The sequence below is a fragment of the Trichechus manatus genome, unplaced genomic scaffold, assembly GCF_000243295.1.
Source record: "Trichechus manatus latirostris isolate Lorelei unplaced genomic scaffold, TriManLat1.0 scaffold00149, whole genome shotgun sequence".
In the NCBI taxonomy this organism is placed as follows: domain Eukaryota; kingdom Metazoa; phylum Chordata; class Mammalia; order Sirenia; family Trichechidae; genus Trichechus; species Trichechus manatus.
The window spans coordinates 6,625,680-6,648,184 of record NW_004444085.1 but is presented as its reverse complement, the minus strand read 5'-3'; the positions used below and the strand labels follow the sequence as shown (position 1 = coordinate 6,648,184).

At 39.2% G+C, this 22,505-nt stretch overlaps 1 protein-coding gene across 1 annotated transcript in view; it reads left to right on the top strand.

The window, feature by feature from the left end:
* DYNC2I1 (dynein 2 intermediate chain 1) overlaps positions 1–22,505 on the top strand; it is a 184,579-nt gene that overhangs the window by 87,233 nt on the left and 74,841 nt on the right. The window contains exon 11 of the mRNA XM_004385889.2: positions 8,649–8,751. Within this exon, the coding sequence (XP_004385946.1) occupies positions 8,649–8,751 (103 nt within the window). The remainder of the gene's footprint in view (positions 1–8,648; positions 8,752–22,505) is intronic.

Below are 22,505 nucleotides of genomic sequence, written 5' to 3'. Positions count from 1 at the left end.
TTTATGGGTACATTTAAGCCGTTTCCATTCATGTGATTATTGATAGGTGTGAGTTTATTGCTGTCATTTTGTAGTGCTTTTTTTGTGGTGCTGACATTTTCTTTGTTCCTCTTACTCTTCTGCGCTGAATTCTTTTTTTTTGTGAATTTTCTTTTTCATTTCTTTCGTTTTTGTTGATTTTGTGTTTACTGAGACTTGGTTTTTCTTCTTTATATTGATGAGTAGGTTTGTTAACTTTGTTTGCGGTTACCTTGAAATTTACCCCTATCTTCCTAGATTTAAACCAGTATTTTATTATTTGATAATGCCTTGACTTCCTCTCCATTTAAAAGTTCTATACCTACATCATTTATTCGCTCTTTTATTGTTCTAATGTCGTTTTCATTTACAGATTGAGGTCTCTGGTTCCCTATGGTAAATTTTTTAGTTTTGTTTTATCCTTGAGAGTTCATTATCTAGGTTGTTATCTGGCTTATGCTGTCTTATATTGCTATATTCAGCTTGTTGTCTGATGTTGTTGGTCCTCAAACTGAAGGACTCCCTTTAATAATTTTTGTAAGTGTGGTTTGGTTTTTACATATTCCCTTAATTTCTGTTTATCTGGAAATGTCCTAATTTCACCATCATATTTGAGGGAGCATTTTGCAGCATATATTATTCTTGGTTAGCAGTTTTTTTCTTTCAAGATTTTATATATTTCATTCCATTGCCTTCTTGCCTACATGGTTTCTGCTGAGTAATCAGAGCTTAGTCTTACTGTTCCTGCTTTGTATGCAACTTTTCATTTTTCTTGAGCTGCCTTCAGGATTCTTTCTTTGTCTTTGCTTTTTGGGAGTGTGATTATGATGTCTTGGTGTTTCTCTTTTGGGATCTATCCTATATGGAGTTCATTGAGCTTCTTGGATGGTTGGCTTTTCGTCTTTCATAATGTTAGGGAAGTTTTCTGTCAGAAAATCTTCAATGATCCTCTCTGTGTTTTCTGTTTTCTCCCCCTGTTCTGGATCCCCTCAGATCACACGCATATTTTTGCTTTTGATTGTATCCCACATCGTTCTCAAGGTTTCTTCATTTTCCTTAGTTCTTTTCTCATATTTTTCCTGAAACAATGTGGTATCCAAGTATTTGTCTTCAGTGTTGCTGATCTTGTCTTCCATTGTTCCAGATTTGCTCCTAAAATGTTCTATTGCACCATCCATTTCTGAAATCTGGTTGTTTATCTTTTGGATTTCTGATTTTTTTTTTATGATTTCTAGTTTATTTATTTTGACATTTTGTTCCTGTATTATTTTCCTGATGTATTCCATTGTTTTGTCTGTCTTTTCCATGATTTTGTTTGTATTTTCCATGAGTTTGTCTATTTTTTCCTTATTTTTGTCTGCATTTTCCTTCATCTGTTGGAGAACCCTGAATATTAGAATTTTGAGTTCCCTATCAGTTAGTTCCAGTGCCTTTTTTTCTAGCAGAAGGTCATCTGGTGTTTTATTTTGGTTGCTTTCTGGAGCCTTCATCTCCTGTATTTTTATGTGTTTTGATATTGTCTGCTGTCTGTGAGACGTTCAGGAATTATTTTCTTCGTTTATTGATTGTAGATTTGATTGTTTTATACTGCTGTTTTGTTTTATTTGGTTATGTCTGGGCAGATGGACTGGGAGTATTTTGTTGCTTGCTCATCTGGAGCCTTGATAGGCATGATACTTCTCACTACCTTGTCCAGGTGTGCAGGGCCAGTCACTCAGCTATGGTGCAGCAGGATGGGTCCAGCAGAGGTGGAGGAGTAGGGATGAATAGTTCGTGGCATGAACTGAGGGCAGTGAGGCAGGTTTGGGTGGCGGTGCAGGGTGGGGCCCGGGGGACTGCTTTGGTACTACTCAGGCGTGACACTCAATGCATGGGGCATATAGGCAGGAGGGAAAATTGAGTGTGTGATGTACAGAGCTACATGGGTGGGTGAAAAAAGCGAAAGAAGAGAGAAACAAAGGCAAAAAAAAGACAAAAAATGAAGTTAAAAAAAGAAAAATAAAAGTAAGAAAAAAGTAAACAAAATGGATTCAACGGGTTGGGGTGGGGCAGATTTGGCGAGGCCGTGTGCTGGTGGCTCTTTAGCCGATTGGTGTGGCTCAGCCTGTTGAGAAGCAGCATGAGTGGTGCATGGGGCTAGGTGGGCAGGAGAAAGGAAAGGGGAAAGTGAGAGATGAAACCAACAATCAAACAAACAAATAAAAATAATTTAGTAAGTTAGTAAAAACAACAACAACAACAAAATATGCTGGAGGCGCCTGCCTTTGGGCGCAGGGCAGAATTGGGGTGGCAGTAAGCTGACATCTTTCCGGCTGGTGCAGCACATCCCATCAGGAAGGGGCGGGGGCAGCGTAGGGCCTAGGTGGGAGGGGGAAGGAAAAGGAGAAGGGGAAAGATAAAGAAAAATAAAAAATATGACGCTGAGAGAGCTGGCCTGTGGAGGTGGTGCAGACCGAGGGAGGTTGTGTGCCAGAGGCTCTCCAGCCAAGTGGTACAGCACAGCCCACCAAGAAGTTGGGGGCAGCGCACAGGGTTAGGTAGATGGAAGAAAAGAAAAAAAGGAAAGGAGAGAGAGAAGAAACAATAACAAGAAAACAAACAAAAACAACCAAACAATAAATAAATAAAATGGTGCTGAGGGAGCTGGTCGGTGATGGCAGCACAGACCTGGGGAGGCCGTGCGCAGTGACTCTCCAACTGAACTGTGCAGCACGGCCCATCCAGAAGGGATGGGGTCAGTGCACAGAGCTGGGTTGGCAGGAGAAAGGAAAGGAAGTAAAGGAGAGAGAAGAAAGAAAAGAAAGAGAGAACAAAGCAAACAAATGAAAAAATCACAGCTCATCAAGAAAGGGAGGGGATAACACATGGGGCTGGCTGGGCAGGAGAAAAAAGGAAGGAAGGAAGAGAAAGAAAAGCAACCAAAAAAAAAAAAAGCCAAAACAAACAAACAAATGCACAACAACCAAAAAAAAAAAAAAAAAAAGAACAAAGCAAACAAACCAAAAACTCACAGCCTGTCAAGAAGTGGATGGGATGGCACAAAGGGCTAGCTGGGCAGGAGAAAGAGAAGGAAGGGAGAGAGAGAAAAGCAGCAAAAAAAGAAGAAAAAAAATCAATAAATAAACAACAAAAAACAAACCACACACACACACACAAAAAACAAAACAAACGAAAAAATCTCAGCCTGTCAAGAAGGGGAGAGGATAGCACACAGGGCTGGCTGGGTGGGAAAAAGGAAAGAGAGGAAAGGAGAGAAAGAGAGAGAAGCAACAACAACAAAAAGCCAAAAAAAAAAAAAAAATCAAAAAACAAACAAAAATACAAAACGAAAAAACAAACAATGGCACTGAAGGGGCCAGCTGGTGGGGGCAGAGCAAACCCTGGTCGCAGTGAGCTAGTAGTGTCTCTCTGGCCAAGCAACTGAGGCCTTTTGGCAAGGAGCAGGGACCTTGTAGAGAGAAGAAGGGTGTGGAGTGGGAAAGCATGTATCCCTGGTTACTGGGTGCTCTGTCTTTTGCTGGGAGCTCTGTGAAGTTGCCTTCCCCTACTCCCTGTCTTCAGTCCTTGGTGGCCGAGGATCAAGATGGCAAAGCCAGGCAGCAGTGAGCTGGTATCTCTCCGGCTGAGTGACTGTGGCCCATTGGCAAGCGGCAGAGCCCTTGTACAGGGAAGAAGGGTGTGGAGTGGGAAAGTGTGTATCCCTGGTAACCAGGTGCTCTGTCTCCTGTTGGGAGCTCTGTGAAGTTGCCTTCCCGTACTCCCTGTCTGAGTTCTTCGGTGGCTCTAGACCAAGGTGGTGAATTCGGCCACGTTAGCTGGTATGGGACCTCCACTCTGTAGCTCTCCTTGTTCTCTCTTCTCTGTCAGTTTCTTATTCCATTTGGTGCTTGATTGAGTTGTTTATTCCTTCATTTGGTACTTAGGGTTCCAGGATTGATGTTTTTATCTGTTTTACTTGGTGTTTTCAGGTCTTTGCATGGTGCTTCTGACTATAGGGCCACGTTGGCTCCGCCTCCCAAAATTTTATTCTTAATGTTCCCAGATTTCTTAGCATATCTTCACATAACCTGTTTTCATTATCCAGTTCCCAGGTTTATACTTTGCATTATATCCTTAATAGCCAGATTTACAAGATTAGAATTTACAACCCCAGACATAAGATACTACTTTTTTTTTTTTTTTTTTTTTGGTTTTAACGAAGAGAAGTTTATTTCCTCACAAGCAAAGTAGGCTAAAAGTTCAAATTCAGGCCATCAGTTCCAGGGGAAGGCCTCTCTGTGTCAACCTTCTTCTCTTCGGTGTTCCCCCGGACTAGGAGCTTCTCTGTGCAGGGACCCCAGTCCAAAGGACGCGCTCTGCTCCCAGCACTGCTTTCTTGATGGTATGAGGTCCCCCGTCTTGCTGCTCACTTCTGTCTTTTATATCTCAAGAGATTGCCTCAGGACACAATCCAGTCTTGTAAATTGAGTCCTGCCTCACTAATACAACTGCCGCCCATCCTCCCTCATTAACATCATAGAGGCAGGATTTACCACACATGGGAAAATCACACACTACCTGGAATCATGGCTCAGCCAAATTGATACTTACCTTTTTGGGGGGACATAATTCAATCCATGACATTCTACCCTTTGGCCCCCCAAAAACCACATCCTTGCAACATGGAAAACATACTCACCCCATCATATCATAGCAAAAGTCTTTAACTCCAAGTCCAAAATCCAAAAATTCCTCTTCATCTGTGAAATCTAGAATACAAGTTATCTGCTTCCAAAGGTAAAATGGTAGAACAGGCACAAGCTAGACATTTCCATTACAAATGGGAGAAACTGGAGGGAAAGAAGGGATAACAGGCACCAAGCAAGTCAGCAGAACACGTTGCATTAGCCCTCAAGGCTTTGAAAATAATCCTCTTTTCTCTGAGACAATTTACACAATAGCCCTGCCCTCCAGACTCTAGGTATTGGCCACAGTCTCTGGGTTTTGAGTGCAGGCCCCTGGGCCCTGGGCTTCAGCTCTGCCTTCCAGGCCCACTGGGACAGCAACTCTGCTCCCTTGGCTTTAGGCTCACCATTCTCCCAGTCCATCTGAGTGGCGACTCCACCCTTAGAAGCACCAGAGGCCATGGCTCCACCCTTTGAAACCCCTGAGGTCATGGCCATACCTTTTGAGACCAAGGCAGCTCAGCTTCTTGTGTTCCTTATCTCTTCAGCTTGTTTTCTGGTTTCTTGGCCTATCAGCCCCTCTGGCCTCATGCCCACATCTGCCTTGCTGGGGCAAGCCTTCCAAAGCTCTGTAGCTCCACCGGTAAGTGCCCGGAGGCACCCCACTCTGCCAGAAAGCCTCCTGCACACAGGCACTCAGCTCTCTCGCTCCGTGGGTCGGCAAGCCTAGCTCCACCAATAAGTGCCCAGAGGCACTCCACGCTGCCAGGAAGCCTCCTTCGTATGGGCACTCAACTCTCTCGCTCCGTGGGTCAACTCCAGTGCCATCTCGCTCTGGTCTCCTGGTTCTGGTGCTGTTGGTTCTCTGCCACTGCCGTTTCTCTGCTGCTGCAGGTTCTCTGCTGCTGCTGGTCCTCTGTCACTGCCTAACGTCTGTCCATTCACAGTTTTAAAACCGCTTCCACAGTTCAGGTATCTGTTAGAGCAGCACCCCACTCTCTCGGTACCAAATTCTGTCTTAGTCATTTAGTGCTGCTATAACAGAAATACCACAAGTGGATGGTTTTAACTAAGAGAAGTTTATTTCCTCACAGTCAAAGTAGGCTAAAAGTCCAAATTCAGGGCGTCAGCTCCAGCGGAAGGCTTTTTCCGTCGGCCTTCTTCTCTTCAGTGTTCTCCCGGACTAGGAGCTTCTCTGCGCAGGGACCCCAGTCCAAAAGACACGCTCTGCTCCCAGCATTGCTTTCTTGATGGTATGCGGTCCCCCAAGATACTACTTTTTTTTTAAATTTTTTTTATTGTACTTCAGGTGAAGGCTTACAGAACAAATAGTTTCTCATGAAACAGTAGTACACATGTTGTTTTATGACATTGGTTAACAACCCCACAACATATTAACCCTCTAAATTCTCAACTTTTTTTTTTGGTGAAGGTACACATAGCCAAAGATACACCTTTTCAAAAATTTCTACATGCGCAGTTCAGTGACATTGACTACGCTCTTCCAATTGTGCTGTTATTCTCACTTAAGATGAAGACTTACAGAACAAAATAGTTTCTCATTTAACAGTTACTACAAATGTTGCCCTATGACAATGGTTAACAATCTCACAACACATCAACAATATCCTTACTCAACCTTGGGTTCCCTATCACCAGCTTCCTTGTCCCCTTCTGCCTTCTGGCTCTTGTCACTGAACTCCTGTACCTCGTTAGTCTCATTTGGTTTTACAGGGCTGTCCACTCCCAGGCTGAACAATGAACCTCCGAGGTAGCTTCACCACTGAGCTAAAAGGGTGTCTGGGGGCCATACTCTCGGAGTTTCTCCAGTCTCCTTTAGGCCAGTAAATCTGGTCTTTTTTTTGTGAGTTATAATTATGCTCTACATCCTTCTCCAGCTCTGTCCAGAACCCTCTGTTGTGATCCTGGTCAGAGCAGTGAGTGGTGGTAGCCGGGCACCATCTAGCTGTACTGGACTCAGTCCGGTGGAGGCCTTGGTAGCTGTGGACAATTAGTCCTTTGGACTAATCTTTTCTTTGTATCCTGTTCTCTTCATTCTCCCTTGCTCCCAAAGGGATGAGACCAGTGGAGTCAAGATACTACTTTTTGATATATTTTTCATTTGAAGGAATTATTCACTCTATATACATCACTGTTCAAGAGATAGAGCTACTCTCTCTGCTGTATTTAATGTTGAGCTAAACTAGGCTAACACAGAGTAGTGCTTAGTAGTGCTAGCTAGCTCTGGAGTCAGACTGTTTTCAAATCCTGGCTCTGTTACTTGCTAACTGTGTGACCTTGGGAAGTTACTTAACCTCTCTGTGCCTCAGTTTCCTTACCTGTAAAATAAGGGTAAGACTTTCTTTAGTGTTGTTGTGAGGATTAATTAAATACGTTAACACATGTAAAGCGTCTAAAAGAGTGCCAGGCCGTTACTAAACACTAATATATATTAAGTATTTTTATTATTATTATCATCATCGTTATCTAGTAGGTTATGGAGGGTATTAGTTTTCTTTATTCTACTTGGCTACCTGTAGGCATTATACTACTGTTTTGTGTAAAATACCGGCCTGCTTCCTGTGATGATTAAGCTATTTGGTTATAAACTGTACTCCTTATCCTTTTTCAGAGCAGTAGAAAACCATTTGATAAATAACTTTTTCCAGTGCACTAAAGTTACACCATGGTGTTTGAAAAAGTTCATACACCTCCGAAAGGTAAATAATTTACTTGGTCAGTCAATAGTATTTATTGAGTACTGACACTTGGCACAGAGGTGGAGAGCTCTGATCTAGGAAATGTCTTTATTCTAATCTTAACTCGGTGACTTTAAACAAGTCTGCCAGTTCCCTCATTTTTAAAGCTGGAACAATAATCTCTCTTAATATTTACCTGGTACTTTACAGTTAGTAGAATACTTTTCATGTACATGACCTGGTTTAATCCTCATAATAATACTGTAGGGAAGAAGTTTCATCAAAAGAGAAAACGGAGGTGCAGAGATTAAAAAAAAACTTGCTCCCAGCCATAAAGCAAGTAATTGACACTAGTGGGACTTGAACTGAGATCTTCTAACTCAAAATCTGGCATACTTTCCATTGTACCACACTCCTCTGCTTCACTTGCTTTGTGGATTTGTTGTGAGGATCAAATGAGATAACACATGTGAAAGTGTTCTTAGGGTTATAAAAGCTTTATAGAAACTGAAAGATGGTAGGAGTGTTTATTTTGCTTTTGTTAAGTTCAAACAGAAATCCAAAAGAAATGAGAAGACAGATTAAGATGCAATTGAAAAAATATATAAACAAGTATATATACAGATAAATACATGCAGGAATTGCAGAAGCGCTCAGAAGAGAAAGGTGAATTGAGGAACAATTGATATCTATCAGGAGATGACCCTTTAGTATATTTTAATGATAGTGGATAGAACTGTTCATGGTGAAATGAAACGTTTAAGTCAGTCAGATAATTATTAATCTAATAATACCTTTGAAAATTTTAAGTCTTCTGAGTAAGCTTGTGCTCTTAGTCCTTTGTTTTATACTTTTTTGATATATTTAATAATGGATTCAATATTAATTTACACTTGTTTTTATTTTTTAGCTATTTTGTATATTTATGTCCCAATTCCCTTATTAGGTTATAATCTTGTTTGGGGGGATGGGTCTAGGACTGCATCTTACATAATTGTTAAATATTTCTAAAACTCTTAACAGTGTTATAGACACAAGTAGTAGATAATCAGTAAATACTTGCTTTGTTACCTGAAAATTTTAGTTGAAATTAGCAGAAATGGGCCAAAATGCTTGTGGAAGATTTTTATCCTTGTTATCATTTGTTTCTAGTGAAGAGTTATTGAGTATAATTGCTATGTATGCTTCTAATTGTATTACTCTTGATTTTTATGTTTATAAGAAATATTCCAGTGTTTCACAAAAATAACATTTTTATTTTATACAGATGCAAACAATTCCCCTCCCAGAGCCCCTGTCTGTGGAATTTTCATGGATTTTGTAACAGCCTCACACCGTCAAAAAGGTCGGGATCAGGCCCTTAAGCAAAAGTAGGTGTATTGGGAAATTTGCCGAAGGTATTATGGAGTTTTAATGTGCCTTAAAAAAAATTATTGCTTTTCATTATTGACTGTTTAGGTATGTTCTTTAATATATATTACATTTCTCTTTGTGTTTAGATATTAATAATTCAGATGTGTATGCTGCTATACTAGATGCTTGGCATTTAATATTTATAGTTAAATTCATGGTTGACTGTTCAATGACATATTTTTGTCCCTGACATGTTTTTATTGAAGCAAGAATTACAGTCATGCATTCACTAAGCTGGTGGGCCAGAAAATCTGCTTAATTAGTGAGTGAGCCTAGCCTCTATTACATACATCTGAGTGTGATGTTGTTCTCATTTAAGTGCAAATATAATTTTATTTTATAAGAGCTCTGCAAATTGAACATTATTAAGTCTATTTTTCAGATGAGAAAGCTGAAGAAATTAATAATAATTAAAATATTAATAATAGTTAATATCTATTAAGTGCTTATTTTTATTATGTGCCGCCAGGCACTGTGCTTTACATGTATTTGGAAATTGAGGCTCAAGGTCAACATCTAGTTCATGAGAGACCTGAGATTTGAACCCAGGTCAACCAGGCTCCAAAGTCCAAGCTTTTAATTGCTGTTAATTTAGAAATTTATTGTTGAGTAAGTGACACCTGTTGCCATCTCCAGGGGAGGAGTCCCACCACATGGAGGAGAGCAAGGAGCAACCGTAGGATGTCAACCCACTCTATGCTTTGCGGGTGTCAGGGTTGTGAAGAAAGACATGACTCACAGGAACTGGATGAAACAATGCTTCACTCACATAGAGAAGAGATAGAGCAAGATCAATTTCAATAGTAGGCATCGGTCCCCCATGGCCAGTGGGTCCTGATCCACAGCCAGTGAAGGGAGATGGTCTGCACGCACCCCTCTTATGCTACAGACATGCGACCCCCTTCCTTCCCCGCTGGCAATAGATATAGCTGGGGGAGTGGGTTGGTCAGGTGCTGTATAATGCACATGCTTAGCTAAGAAGTTCCTGGGAATGTTGACACATGCTCAGGGCAAAAGAAAAGGGGAAGGGCTAGATTTTTCATTTAATTCCAGTGTCAGAAAACTGCATATGGTGTAACACAATTTTGATAAACTCAGAAACTATCAGAACTGCACAGCATGTTGTTTTGGCATATATATATATATATGAGATAAAGTTATATTTTAAAAATCAAAGGAATGATACACACAAAATTCAGTATAGTGATTGTAATATGGATGGTGGAGGACTTGGAGAGGGCATACAGGAAGCATTCATAAATAGATGCTAGTCATTGTTAATATTCTAGTTTTTGGGTTTGGTAGTAGGTTCTATACTCATTATATTATGATTTATAAAGTGCTAGTATATTAGAGGATTATTTTGCATATAACAAAGTTACATTAAAGATTTTAAGAGAGAAAATGAAAGAAAATAAAAGGCAAAAACTGATGGATTGATGAAAAATACAAATGAAAGTATTGGAGTAGTTTGTATCATCAATACCTCCTGCCAAAACAACTATAAAAGATGAATTGAAGAAAGAACATCTCAGCTGATTAAATACATTACGGAGTAACCAAGACAGCCAGTACTTGAAGGGATAAGATCCTGAAGAGAGTAGAAACACATTCAAGTGAGCCCTACATTCATTGCTTTGTTTGTCACTCCGGGAACATGCTGCTTTGTATCTCAAGGCATTCAACAGAGATTGGTGGCCTAGCACTTGTGACATTCTCACAGGACTAGGGGGACAAAAATTGACATTTAGAAATTCCATGTAGAAGAATCCCTGATAAATGCTGCAGACTTTAGTTGAGCCTCCTCAAGGCTATGCTTTAGAAATTAGAAATATACCAGATCTCACAAACCCTGAAACCAAGCCTCAAATTATCTCAATTCATACATAGATCAGTATGATCTGTGTGTACTGTCCTTTTCAAAAGAAAGTTAAATACTCCCTGCCAGAAGAAAATGACTAAATCCAGAGATTCTTTAATTTTTCCTGTGTAGTGTCTAACGTTCATTAAGAAATTACTTGACATACCAGAAGATAGGACCAAATAACCAAAACACTGAGAGAAAAAACAGAGTAGTAATAGAACCATATGTGACCCTGAGTGGAATTATCAGGTATGGATTTTACGATAGTTGTAATTAATATGTTCAAGAAAATAGACAGAAAGAAATTCATCAGAAAAGTAAACTTTATAAGATAGAATCAAAAGAAAACTCCCCAAATTACAATAACTGAAATTAAGAATTCAGGAGATGAGTTTAATAGCAAGGAAATGACAGGATTAGTGAACCAGAAAAGAGGACATTAGATAATATCCAAATTGAAGCACAAAGGTAAAGAAGGATGGGAAAAACACAGAAAAGACTGTAAGAGACGTACAAGAAAGAGTGAAAACGATCTAGCATATGTAAAATTAGAGTCCCAGAAAGACAGAAGAGAAAGAAAAAGCAGAAGTAATTGAATACATGTTGCCTGGGAATTATCCAAAATTGATGAAAGCCATCAAACTGCAGATTGAAGAAGCTTAGTGAACCTCAATTGGATAACTACAAACAAAAATAAAAACAAACAAAAATCCACCTAGGCACAATATCTAGTCAAACGACTGAAAAAACCAAAGACAAAATGTTTAAAGCATCCAGAAAGGAGAAAAAGACCATTACATTCAAAGGTGTATCAATAAAACATAAAACTAAATTATCAAAGGAAACAACATAGGCAAGAGACAATGACAAATATATTTAAAGTGCTGAAAGAAAATAACTGTTTAGAAATTTATACCAAGTGAATAATATTCTTTAAAAATAAAAACAAGACAAAATGAGACTAAAGGGGCACACTAGCCCAGGGGCAAGGACAAGAAGGCAGGAGGGGACAGGAAAGCTGGTAATAAAGAACGCAAGGTCGAAAAGGGCGAGTGTTGACGTGTTGTGGGGTTGGTAACCAGTGTCACAAAACAATATGTGTATTGTTTAATGAGAAGCTAGTTTGTTCTGTAAACCTTCATCTAAAGTACAATAATAATAAAATAAAATAAATAAAAATAAAAACAAGAAATAGACATTTTCAGACACACAAAAACTGTGAGAATTCTATTTTAGCAGACCTGTATTAAACACTTTAGAGGCGGGGCCAAGATGGCGGAGTAGTCAGATGCTTCCGGTGGACCCTCTTACAACAAAAACTCGAAAAAAACAAGTGAATCAATTATATATGGCAGTCTGGGGGCCCTGAATATCAAAGGCAGAGTTGAGGAACTGGACTGAGTGGCAGGGGGAGGGAGAGACAGTTCGGAAGCAGCGAGGAGTTGCCAGATCTGACCTGGTGAGAGCCTGAGCCCTTCAGTCCTGATCAGCTCGCTTGGGGGTCAGCGGTGAGACAGGCAAGCAGTGGTGCTTGGGAGGCACGTTTTCCACACTGGGAGATGCCCAGCACCAGAGAGTCTAGACGGCCACCCAGAACCAGTGAGAAGCAGCCCTGGATCGGCGAAAGATAAGTACCTGCGTATGTCCTACGGTGCAGATCAAAAACACCCCCCTTAGGGAAAAATGTCTCTCCCATTTACCTCCCCGCTCCCTGCCATGCACTGGGTCCTGGACTGGCTTCAGCAATTGCCGACTCCCCTGGGGGAAGTAGGATCTGTCACACACCCAGAGCCATTCTCCCTCCCTTGGAGAGTGAACAAATTAACAAATGGGAAAAAATAAACTCAAGGCTCCCCTAAGCCAGGAACCCAGGATAGGCACAGGCATAAGGGATCCATGGACTTTGAGTGCCTTTCCCCCTACGTAGACTTGTGTAGCCCCATTTCATCGGCGTAGGCCTTCATTACTGCAGTACGACAGGGTATATACCTGAAATCTAACTTCAATTGTTTCAGCTGTGAAGTGGCAGGTTCTTGACATTTGACACTGCTCTGCCCATTAAGCAAGATCTTCACCTACCCACATAAGGGGCCTGATGACTAGTGGCTCCACCCATGCCACCTAGCCACCTGCCACAGGGGCGCATGAGTAAGAGGTGCCCCGTAGTCTTTACAGCCAAGAGCATTAGGTGCTCATAGTCCGGCTGCAAAACCCATCCACCCTCTCGCTCTAGGGAACAGGAACACGCTTTCCTGGACACTTGGGGACGGCTGTCCACCCCCTGCCTTGCTCAGAGTATGTCCCCCTGCTGCAGCCAGATGCCTGTGCCTACACCAGTCACCCATGCCTGTCTAGGACTGTTAGTGAGAGCCTACACCACACATTGATGGCTATCTAGCTGGGCACATGAGCTGAATCCATACAGGAGGATTGGGCAGACTCCTGAGATCACATACCTAGAAACAGACCTAACTACCTAACCACCTGGTGACAGGACATTAGAACTTTCGAGGTGCCAATAATCAAACTAGCTCATACGAGCAGCCTATTTGGGCATATCAAAATCAAACAAGAAGCTAGAACACAGTAAGCAAACATAAAATAAATGAATATAATAACTTATTAAAGGCTCGGAGACAACAGTCATTATCAAATCACATAAACAGGCAATCCATGATGGCTTCAGCAAGATCCCAAAATAAAGAATCTAGATATTTTCCAGAGGAGGAAAATTTCTTGGAATTGCCGGCGGCATATTACAAAAGATTAATATGCATATCTCTTAAAGAAATTAGGAAGGAAATTAAGCAAAATGTAGAACATGCAATAGAGGAAATTAAAAAGATTGGAGAAGAGCATAATGGCAAATTAAACAGGCTGCAAGAATCCATAGAGAGACAGCAATCAGAAATCCAGAATATTGACAATAAAATTTCAGAATTAAAGAACTCAGTAGAAAGTCATAGGAGCAGAATTGAGGCAATGGAAGTCAGAATCAGTGAGACTGAAGATAAAGCACTTGACATCAACTTATTTGAGGAAAAATCAAATAAAAGGATTAAAAAAAAATGAAGAAACCCTAAGAATTATGTAGGACTTTATCAAGAGGAATAACCTACGAGTGATTGGAGTACAAGAACGGGGCGGCGCGGTGTGGATAACAGAAAATACAGAGAGAATTGTTGAAGATTTGTTGGCAGAAAACTTCTCTGATATCATGAAAGATGACAAGATATCTACCAAGACACTCATCAAACCCCACATAAGGTAGATCCTAAAAGAAAGTCACCAAGACGTATTGTAATCAAACTTGCCAAAACCAAAGATAAAGAGAGAATTTTAAAAGGGGCTAGGGATAAATGAAAAGTCATCTACAAAGGAGAGTCAATAAGAATAAGCACGGACTACTCAGCAGAAACCATGCGGGCAGGAAGGCAATGGGATGACATATATAAAGCCTTGAAGGAAAACAACCACCAGCCAAGAATTATATATCCAGCAAAACTGTCTCTGAAATATGATGGCGAAATTAGGACACTTCCAGATAAACAGAAGTTTAGGGAATTTGCAAAAAGCAAACCAAAATTATAAGAAATACTAAAGGAAGTCCTCTGGTTAGAAAATCAGTAACATCAGATAACAGCTCAAGACTATAACACAGAACAGAGCAACCAGATATATCAGCCCAGACAGGGAAGTCACAAAAGTAAATCAAAGCTAAAACACTGAAAATAGAGAAACAGATGTGGGTTTGTAAAAGATGACAACATTAAAACAAAAAAGAGGGACTTAAAAAATGTAGACATAGATTTTTCGTATGGAGAGGAGGTCGAGGCAATACAATGAAATAAAAGACTGGTATAAACTTAGAAAAATAGGGGTAAATATTAAGATAACCACAAAGGAAGCTAACAATCCTACAAGTCAAAATAAAAAACTAGAAGAATATAAAGACTCAGCAAACACAAAATCAATAACAATCAAAAAGATGAAAAGAAAATACATAAAGAAAAACAACTCAGCACAGAAAATTAAGTGGAACAAAGAAACTGTGAACAACACACAAAAAAAGACATCAAAATGACAGCACTAAACTCATACCTATCAATAATTATGCTGAATGTAAATGGACTAAATGCACCAATAAAGGGACAGAGAGCGGCAGAATGGATAAAAAAAACACGATGCATCTATATGCTGCTTATGAGAGACACCCCTTAGACTTAAAGACACAAAGTAAAACTCAAAGGATGGAAAAAATATATCAAGCAAACAACACTCAAAAAACAGCAGTAGTGGCAATATTAATCCCTGACAAAGTAGACCTTAAAGTAAAATCCACCACGAAGGATAAGGAAGGACACTATATAATGATTAAAGGGTCAGTACACCAGGAGGACATAACTATAATAAACATTTATGCATGCAATGACAGTGCTCCAAAATACATAAAACAAACTCTAACAGCACTGAAAAGAGAGATAGCTCCACAATAGTAGTAGGAGACTTCAACACACCACTTTCGGTGAAGAACAGAACATCCAGAAAGAAGCTCAACAAAGACACGGAAGAGCTAAATGCTGCAGTCAACCAACTTGATCTCATAGACATATACCGAACACGCCACCCAACAGCAGCCAAGTATACTTTCTTTTCCAACGCACATGGAACATTTGCCGGAACAGACGACACGTTAGGCCATAAAGCAAGCCTTAACAAAATCCAAAGCATCAAAATATTACAAAGCATCTTTTCTGACTATAAAGCCATAAAAGTAGAAATTAATAACAGAAAAAGCAAGAAAAAAAAAAACACATGAAAATTGAACAACACCTTGCTCAAAGACTACTGGGTTATAGAAGAAATAAAGGATGGAATAAAGAAATTCATAGAATCAAACGAGAATGAATACACATCCTACCAGAACCTTTGGGACACCGCAAAAGCAGTGCTCAAAGGTCTGTTTATAGCAATAAGTGCACACATCCAAAAAGAAGAAGAAGAAACGGCCAAAATCAAAACATTAAACCTACAACTCAAGCAAGTATGAAGAGAACAGCAAAAGAAGCCCTCGGGCACCAGAAGAGAGGAAATAATAAGAATTAGAGCAGAATTAAATGAAATAGAGAATAGAAAAACAATTGAAAGAGTTAACAAGACCAAAAGCTGGTTCTTTGAAAAGATCAACAAAATTGATAAACCATTGGCCAAACTGACAAAAGAAAAACAGGGGAGGAAGCAGATAACCCGTGTAAGAAATGAGACGGGTGATATCACAACAGACCCAACCTAAATTAAAAGAATCATAACAGAATGCTATGAAAAATTGTACTCTAACAAATTAGAAAACCTAGAGGAAATGGACAAATTTCTAGAAACTCACTACCTACCTAAACTAACACAAACAGAGGTAGACCAACTAAATAAACCCTTAAGAAAAGATGAGATTGCAAAGGTAATTTAAAAACTCCTGACAAAGCCCTGGCCCAGATGGTTTCACTGCAGAATTCTACCAAACTTTCAGGGAAGAGTTAACACCACTACTACTAAAGGTATTTCAGAGCATAGAAAAGATAGAAAAGGATGGAATACTCCCAAACTCATTCTGTGAAGCCAGCATGACCCTGATACCAAAACCAGGTAAAGACGCCACAAAAAAAGAAAATTACAGACCAATATTCTTCATGAACGTTGACACAAAAATCCTCAACAATATTCTACCCAATAGAATTCAGCAACATATCGAAAAAATAATTCCCCATGATCAAGTGGGATTTATACCAGGTATGCAGGGATCGTTCAACATTAGAGACCCAATCAATGTAATCCATCAGATAAATATAAAAAAAGACAAGAACCACATGATCTTATCAATCAATGCAGAAAAGGTATTTGACAAAGTCCAACACCCATTCACGATAAAAACTCTCAACAAAATAGGAATAGAAAAGAAATTCCTCGATATAATTAAGGACATTTATACACAGCCAACAGCCAACATCATCCTAAATGGAGAGACTTTGAAAGCATTGTCCTTGAGACCGGGAACCAGACAAGGATGCCCTTTGTTACCACTCTTATTCCACATTGTGCTGGAGGTCCTAGCAAGAGCAGTTAGGCTAGAAAAAGAAATAAAGGGCATCCAGATTGTTAGGGAAGAAGTCAAAGTATCTGTATTTGCAGATGATATGGTCTTATACACAGAAAACTCCAAAGAATCCACAAGAAAACTACTGGAACTAATAGAAGATTTCAGCAAAGTTTCAGGATACAAGATAAACATACAAAAAGCATTTGGATTCCTTTACACCAACAAAGAGAACCTCGTAGAAGAAATCACCAAATCAATACCATTTACAATAGCCCCCAAGAAGATAAAATACTTAGGGATAAATCTATCCAGAGACGTAAAAGACCTATACAATGAAAACTACAAGACACTACTGCAAGAAACCAAGAGACCTGCATAACTGGAAAAACATACCTTGCTCATGGAGAGGTAGACTTAACATTGTGAAAATGTCAGTTCTACCCAAAGCGATCTACAGATACAATGCAATCTTGATCCACATTCCACCGGCATTTTTTAATGAAATGGGGAAACAAATCACCGACTTCATATGGAAAGGGAGGAGGCCCCGAATAAGTAAAGTAATACTCAAGAAGAACAAAGTTAGAGGCCTCACACTACCTATTTTAGAAACTGTTATACTGCCACGGTAGTGAAAACAGCCTGGTACTGGTACAACAACAGATACATAGACCAATGGAACAGAACTGAGAATCCAGACATAAATTCATCCACCTATGAGCAGTTGATATTTGACAAAGGCCCAGAGTCCATTAATTGGGGAAAAGACAATCTCTAAGAAATGGTGCGGACATAACTGGATATCCATCTGCAAAACACTGAAACAAGACCCATACCTCACACCATGCACAAAAACTAACTCCAAATTGATCAAAGACTTAAATATAAAATCTAAAAATGATAAAGATCATGGAAGAAAAAATAGGGACAACGCTAGGAGCCCTAATACACGGCATAAATACAATATGAACCATATGTAGCAGTGTTCAAGCACAAGAAGAGAGACTAGCTAATTGGGAGCACCTGAAAATCAAACACTTATGCTCATCAAAAGACTTCACCAAAACAGTCAAAAGACAACCTATAGACTGGGAAAATATTTTTGGCTATGACAAATCCAATTAGCATCTCATCTCTGAAATCTACAAGACACTGCAAAACCTCAACAACGAAAAGACAAACAACCCAGTTAACAAATGGGCAAAGGATATGAACAGGCACTTCTCCAAAGAAGATATTCAGGCAGCTAAGAGACACATGAAGAAATACTCACAATCATTAGCCATTAGAGAAATGCAGATCAAAACAACAATGAGATATCGTCTCACCCCAACAAGGCTAGCATTAATCCAAAAAACACAAAATAATAAATGCTGGATAGGTTGCGGAGAGACCAGAACACTTATACACCATTGGTGGGAAAGTAAAATGGTACAACCACTCTGGAAATCGATTTGGCGCTTCCTTAAAAAGCTAGAAATAGAAGTACCAGAGGATCCAGCTATCCCGATCCTTGAAATATATCCTAGAGAAATAAGAGCTGTCACACGAATAGATATATGCACACCCATGATCACTGCAGCACTGTTCACAATAGCAAAAGATGGAAGCAACCTAGGTGCCCATCAACGGACGAATGGATGAACAAATTATGGTATATCCACACAATGGAATACTACGCAACGATAAAGAACAACGATGAAGCCATGAAACATCTTATAACATGGAGGAAGCTTGGAGGTCATTATGCTGAGTGAATTTAGTCAGTCACAGAAGAACAAATATTGTATAGGACCAGTATTATAAGAACTCAGGAACAGGTTTAAACACAGAAGAAAACATTCTTTCATGGTTATGAGGGTAGGGAGGGAGGGTGAGATGAGGGTAGGGAGGGAGGGTGAGGGTTATTTACTAACTAGATAGTAGATAAGAATTATCTTAGGTGAAGGGAAGGACAGCACACACTGCAGGGGAATTCAGCAGAACTGGACTAAACCAAAGCTAAGAAGTACGGGTCTGTGGACCATACTTTCAGGGGACATGTAGGTTAATTGGCATAACAAAACTTATTAGGAAGAATGTTCTGCATCCTACTTTGTTGAGTGGTGTCTGGGGTCTTAAAAACTTGCAAGTGGCCGTCTAAGATGCATCAATTGGTCCCAACCACCTGGAGGAAAGGAAAACACCAAAGACACACGGAAAGTAGTAGCCCAAGAGACAGAAAGGGCCACATAAACGAGACCCTTCATCAGTCTGAGACCAGAAGAACTAGATGGTACCCTGCTACCACCTATGACCGCCCTGACAGGGAACACAACAGAGAGTCCCTGATGGAATGGGAGAAAGGTGGGGTGCAGAACTCAAATTCTAGTAAGAAGACCAGACTTAATGGTCTGACTGAGACTGGAGGTTCCCCGGAAAGCATGGCCCCTGGATTCTCTATCAGCCCAGAACTAAAACATTTTCTGAGGCCAACTCTTCAGACAGGGATTGGACTGGACTGTGGGACATAAAGTGATACTCGTGAGGAGTGTGCCTCTTAGCTCAAGTAGATACAAGAGACTAAATGGGCAGCTTCTTTCCGGAGGTGAGATGGGAAGGCAGAGAGGTTTACGAGCTGGTTGAATGGATGTGGGGAATCGGGTGGAAAGGAAGAGTGTGTTGTCACAGTATGGGGAGAGCAAGTCAGGTCATATAACAATGTATGTATAAATTTTTGTATGGGAGACTAACTTGAAAAGTAAACTTCATTTAAACTACAAGAATAAAATAAAATAAAATTCCACCATCAAAAAAAAAAAACTTAAAGGAGTTTTTCAGTCAGGGGAAATTTGATCCCAGATGGAAACACAGAAACATAAATGAAGGAATGGCAAAGGAAAAGATCAATATTTGGGTAAATAGAAATTAATATTGACTGCTTAAAACAATAACATCTGGTGGAATTTAGATGGTGTAGACTTAAAATCCACCACCCATCTGTCAGTTTGTGTAACGATGGTGGCTTGCATGTTGCTGTGATGTTGGAAGGTATGCCACTGGTTTTTTCAAATACCATCAGTGTCACCCATAGTGTACAGGTTTCAGTGGAGCTTCCAGACTAAGACAGACTAAGAAGAAAGACCTGACGCTCTACTTTAGAAAATTAGCCAATAAAAACCTTGTTGGTCACAACAGAACATTGTTTAACTTGCTTGCTTTGGATATGTCATCAGGAGTGATCAATTGCTGGAACAGGAGGTGATGTTTAGTGAAGCAGAGGGCTAGCAAGGTGAGGAAAATCTCAGTGAGATGCGTTGGCACAATGCAATATCTATGACAGTGAACTCAAACATGGTGGTGACTGTGAGGATGACACAGGACCAGGCAACATTTTGTACTGTTGTATATAAAGTCACCGTGATTTGGAGTCGACTCAATGGCATCTTCTTTCTATCTGTCTAGCATTAAAATACTTCACAACATAACCTAAGAATTGAGGGATGGGGGATAATAAATTGTTTTAAGGTCCTGGCAGGAAGAGGTAAAAGCACTTAATGTAAGGTAAACTTTAATAAGTCATGGATACATGTTGAAATATCTCGGGTAACCATTAAAGTATAATGGAGAAATATATAACTAACAAGCCAATAGAGGGGCAAATGGAATAATTAGAAAATTTATTAATTCAAAAGTAGGCAAGAAAGGAGAAATGAAGGAACAAAGAATATATGGAACAAATAGAAAACAGTAGGGAAATGGTAGATTAAACCGAACTGTATTAGTAATTACATTAATGTTAATGTACTAAGTACTTCAATTAATAAGACAGTACAACTGGAGGAAAAGTATACGTATTGTCGCACTGGCGACGGCTGTTGGGGCGGCGAAGACAGTAGCCAGACACAACTCTTACAGAGAAGTGGGGCCAGGAGGGTCACTCTGAGGAGTCGACCTCGGGCTCCAGTCCCAGAAGTTTATTTATAGTCAATATAGCAAACAATGAAGCAAATAACAGAACAATGGGCTTTGGGTGAGTAACAATAAGTTTCGGGCAAGGGAGAAGGAATTCAGGTAAACAAGCCAATCAGTAACAGGACAATAGGTTTGGGAAAACAAGTCGTGCATAATCTCTTTCTTATCGCTGACAAGTCTCCAACATGTCGTATACAGCATAGAGGCCTGTGGGGGCTGCAGTTGTCAATAGTGCAGCCATGTTTAAATGGCATATATCCCCACAAAGTATATGTTGCATTCAAGAGACAAAACTTATATGTAAGGGCACAGTAAGTTTGAAAGTAAAAGAATAGAAAAAGATTAACCAAGCAAGTACTAACCAAAAGAAAGTCAATGTGGCTGTATTAAGATCAGACAAAGAAAACTTGAAGGCAAGAAGCATTACTAGAAATAAAGAGAGGCACTTCATATAAAAGGGTCAGCTGAACATGCCAATCTAACAATATTAAATATTTATGAAGCTAATAATAGAGTCACTATCAGTTGGAACCGACTTAACAACACCTAACAACAACAATAATAGGGGGTTATATATAATGCAAAACCTGACAGAACTAATAAGACGTAGAAATATTCAGAAACACAGTTGGAGATTTTTTAACATACTTAGTAACTGATAGAACAATGAGACAAAAATTTGATAGAGATGTGTAAGATTTGATCAACCTGGTTAACAAACTACACCTGACATACATAGAAAATTATGCCCAGTAACTGCAGTGTCTATACTCAAGTATACATGGAATGATATTAAACGAAAGATTAAAATCACACAGAGTATATTTTCTAACCAACTGGAATTAAGCTTTCACCTAAAGCACAATAAAATTAAAAAATATCAAGATAAAAAAAGATAAGAGCAGAAATCAATAAAATTGAAAGCAGTCACAATAAATTCAGTAAAGCCAAAAATTAATTATTTGTAAAGATTCATAAAATTTGTAAACCCTGAACAGTTTGTTAAAAAAAAAGTAAGATAGAAAGCAAACAAATCATCAGCAGCCAGAATGAAGAAGGGGCCATTACTGCAGATTTCAAAAACATTAAAAAATAATAAGATGGTATTATGAACATCTTTATTTCAACAAAAATTTAGATGAAGTGAACAAACTCTTAAACACAATTTAGCAAAATAGATCCAAGAAGCAATAAAAAATTGAATAGTTCTATATTATTTAAATATATTTAATACAAAATTTAAAACTTTCCCACAGAATAAACTCCAGGCATAAATACCCTTTCTGGTAAGTTTTCTAAACATTTGAGGAAAAAGTAAGTCCTGTCTTCACAAGTTCCAGGGAATAGGAGAGAAGGGTTCACTTTCCAACTTGTTTCATGAGGCCAGCAAAACCTTGCTTCCCAAATTTGGTAAGGGCTTTAAAGAGAATTACAGACCAATATCTTTCATAAATATATATAATTCTAAGCAACCTAGGACTGTAAGTCCTTTATTTGATAAAGGATAAACTAACATCATGCACAATGGTAAAAGCTTTTCCGTTAGTATCAGGAATGAGATGAAGATTATCTATTATAATTACTTCTGTTCAACATTGTAGTTCTAATAGGGCAAGAAAAATAAAAATTATAGGTATTAGGAAGAAAGATAAAACTATTATTTATTATTCACTGGTAACATGGTTGTGTAATACAATTTAAAAACTACAGATAAATTATTAGAATTTATAAATAAATGAGAATAATGAATGAATTTAGCAAGGATGCTGGATAAAAGGTCAATATACAGCAATCAATTATAT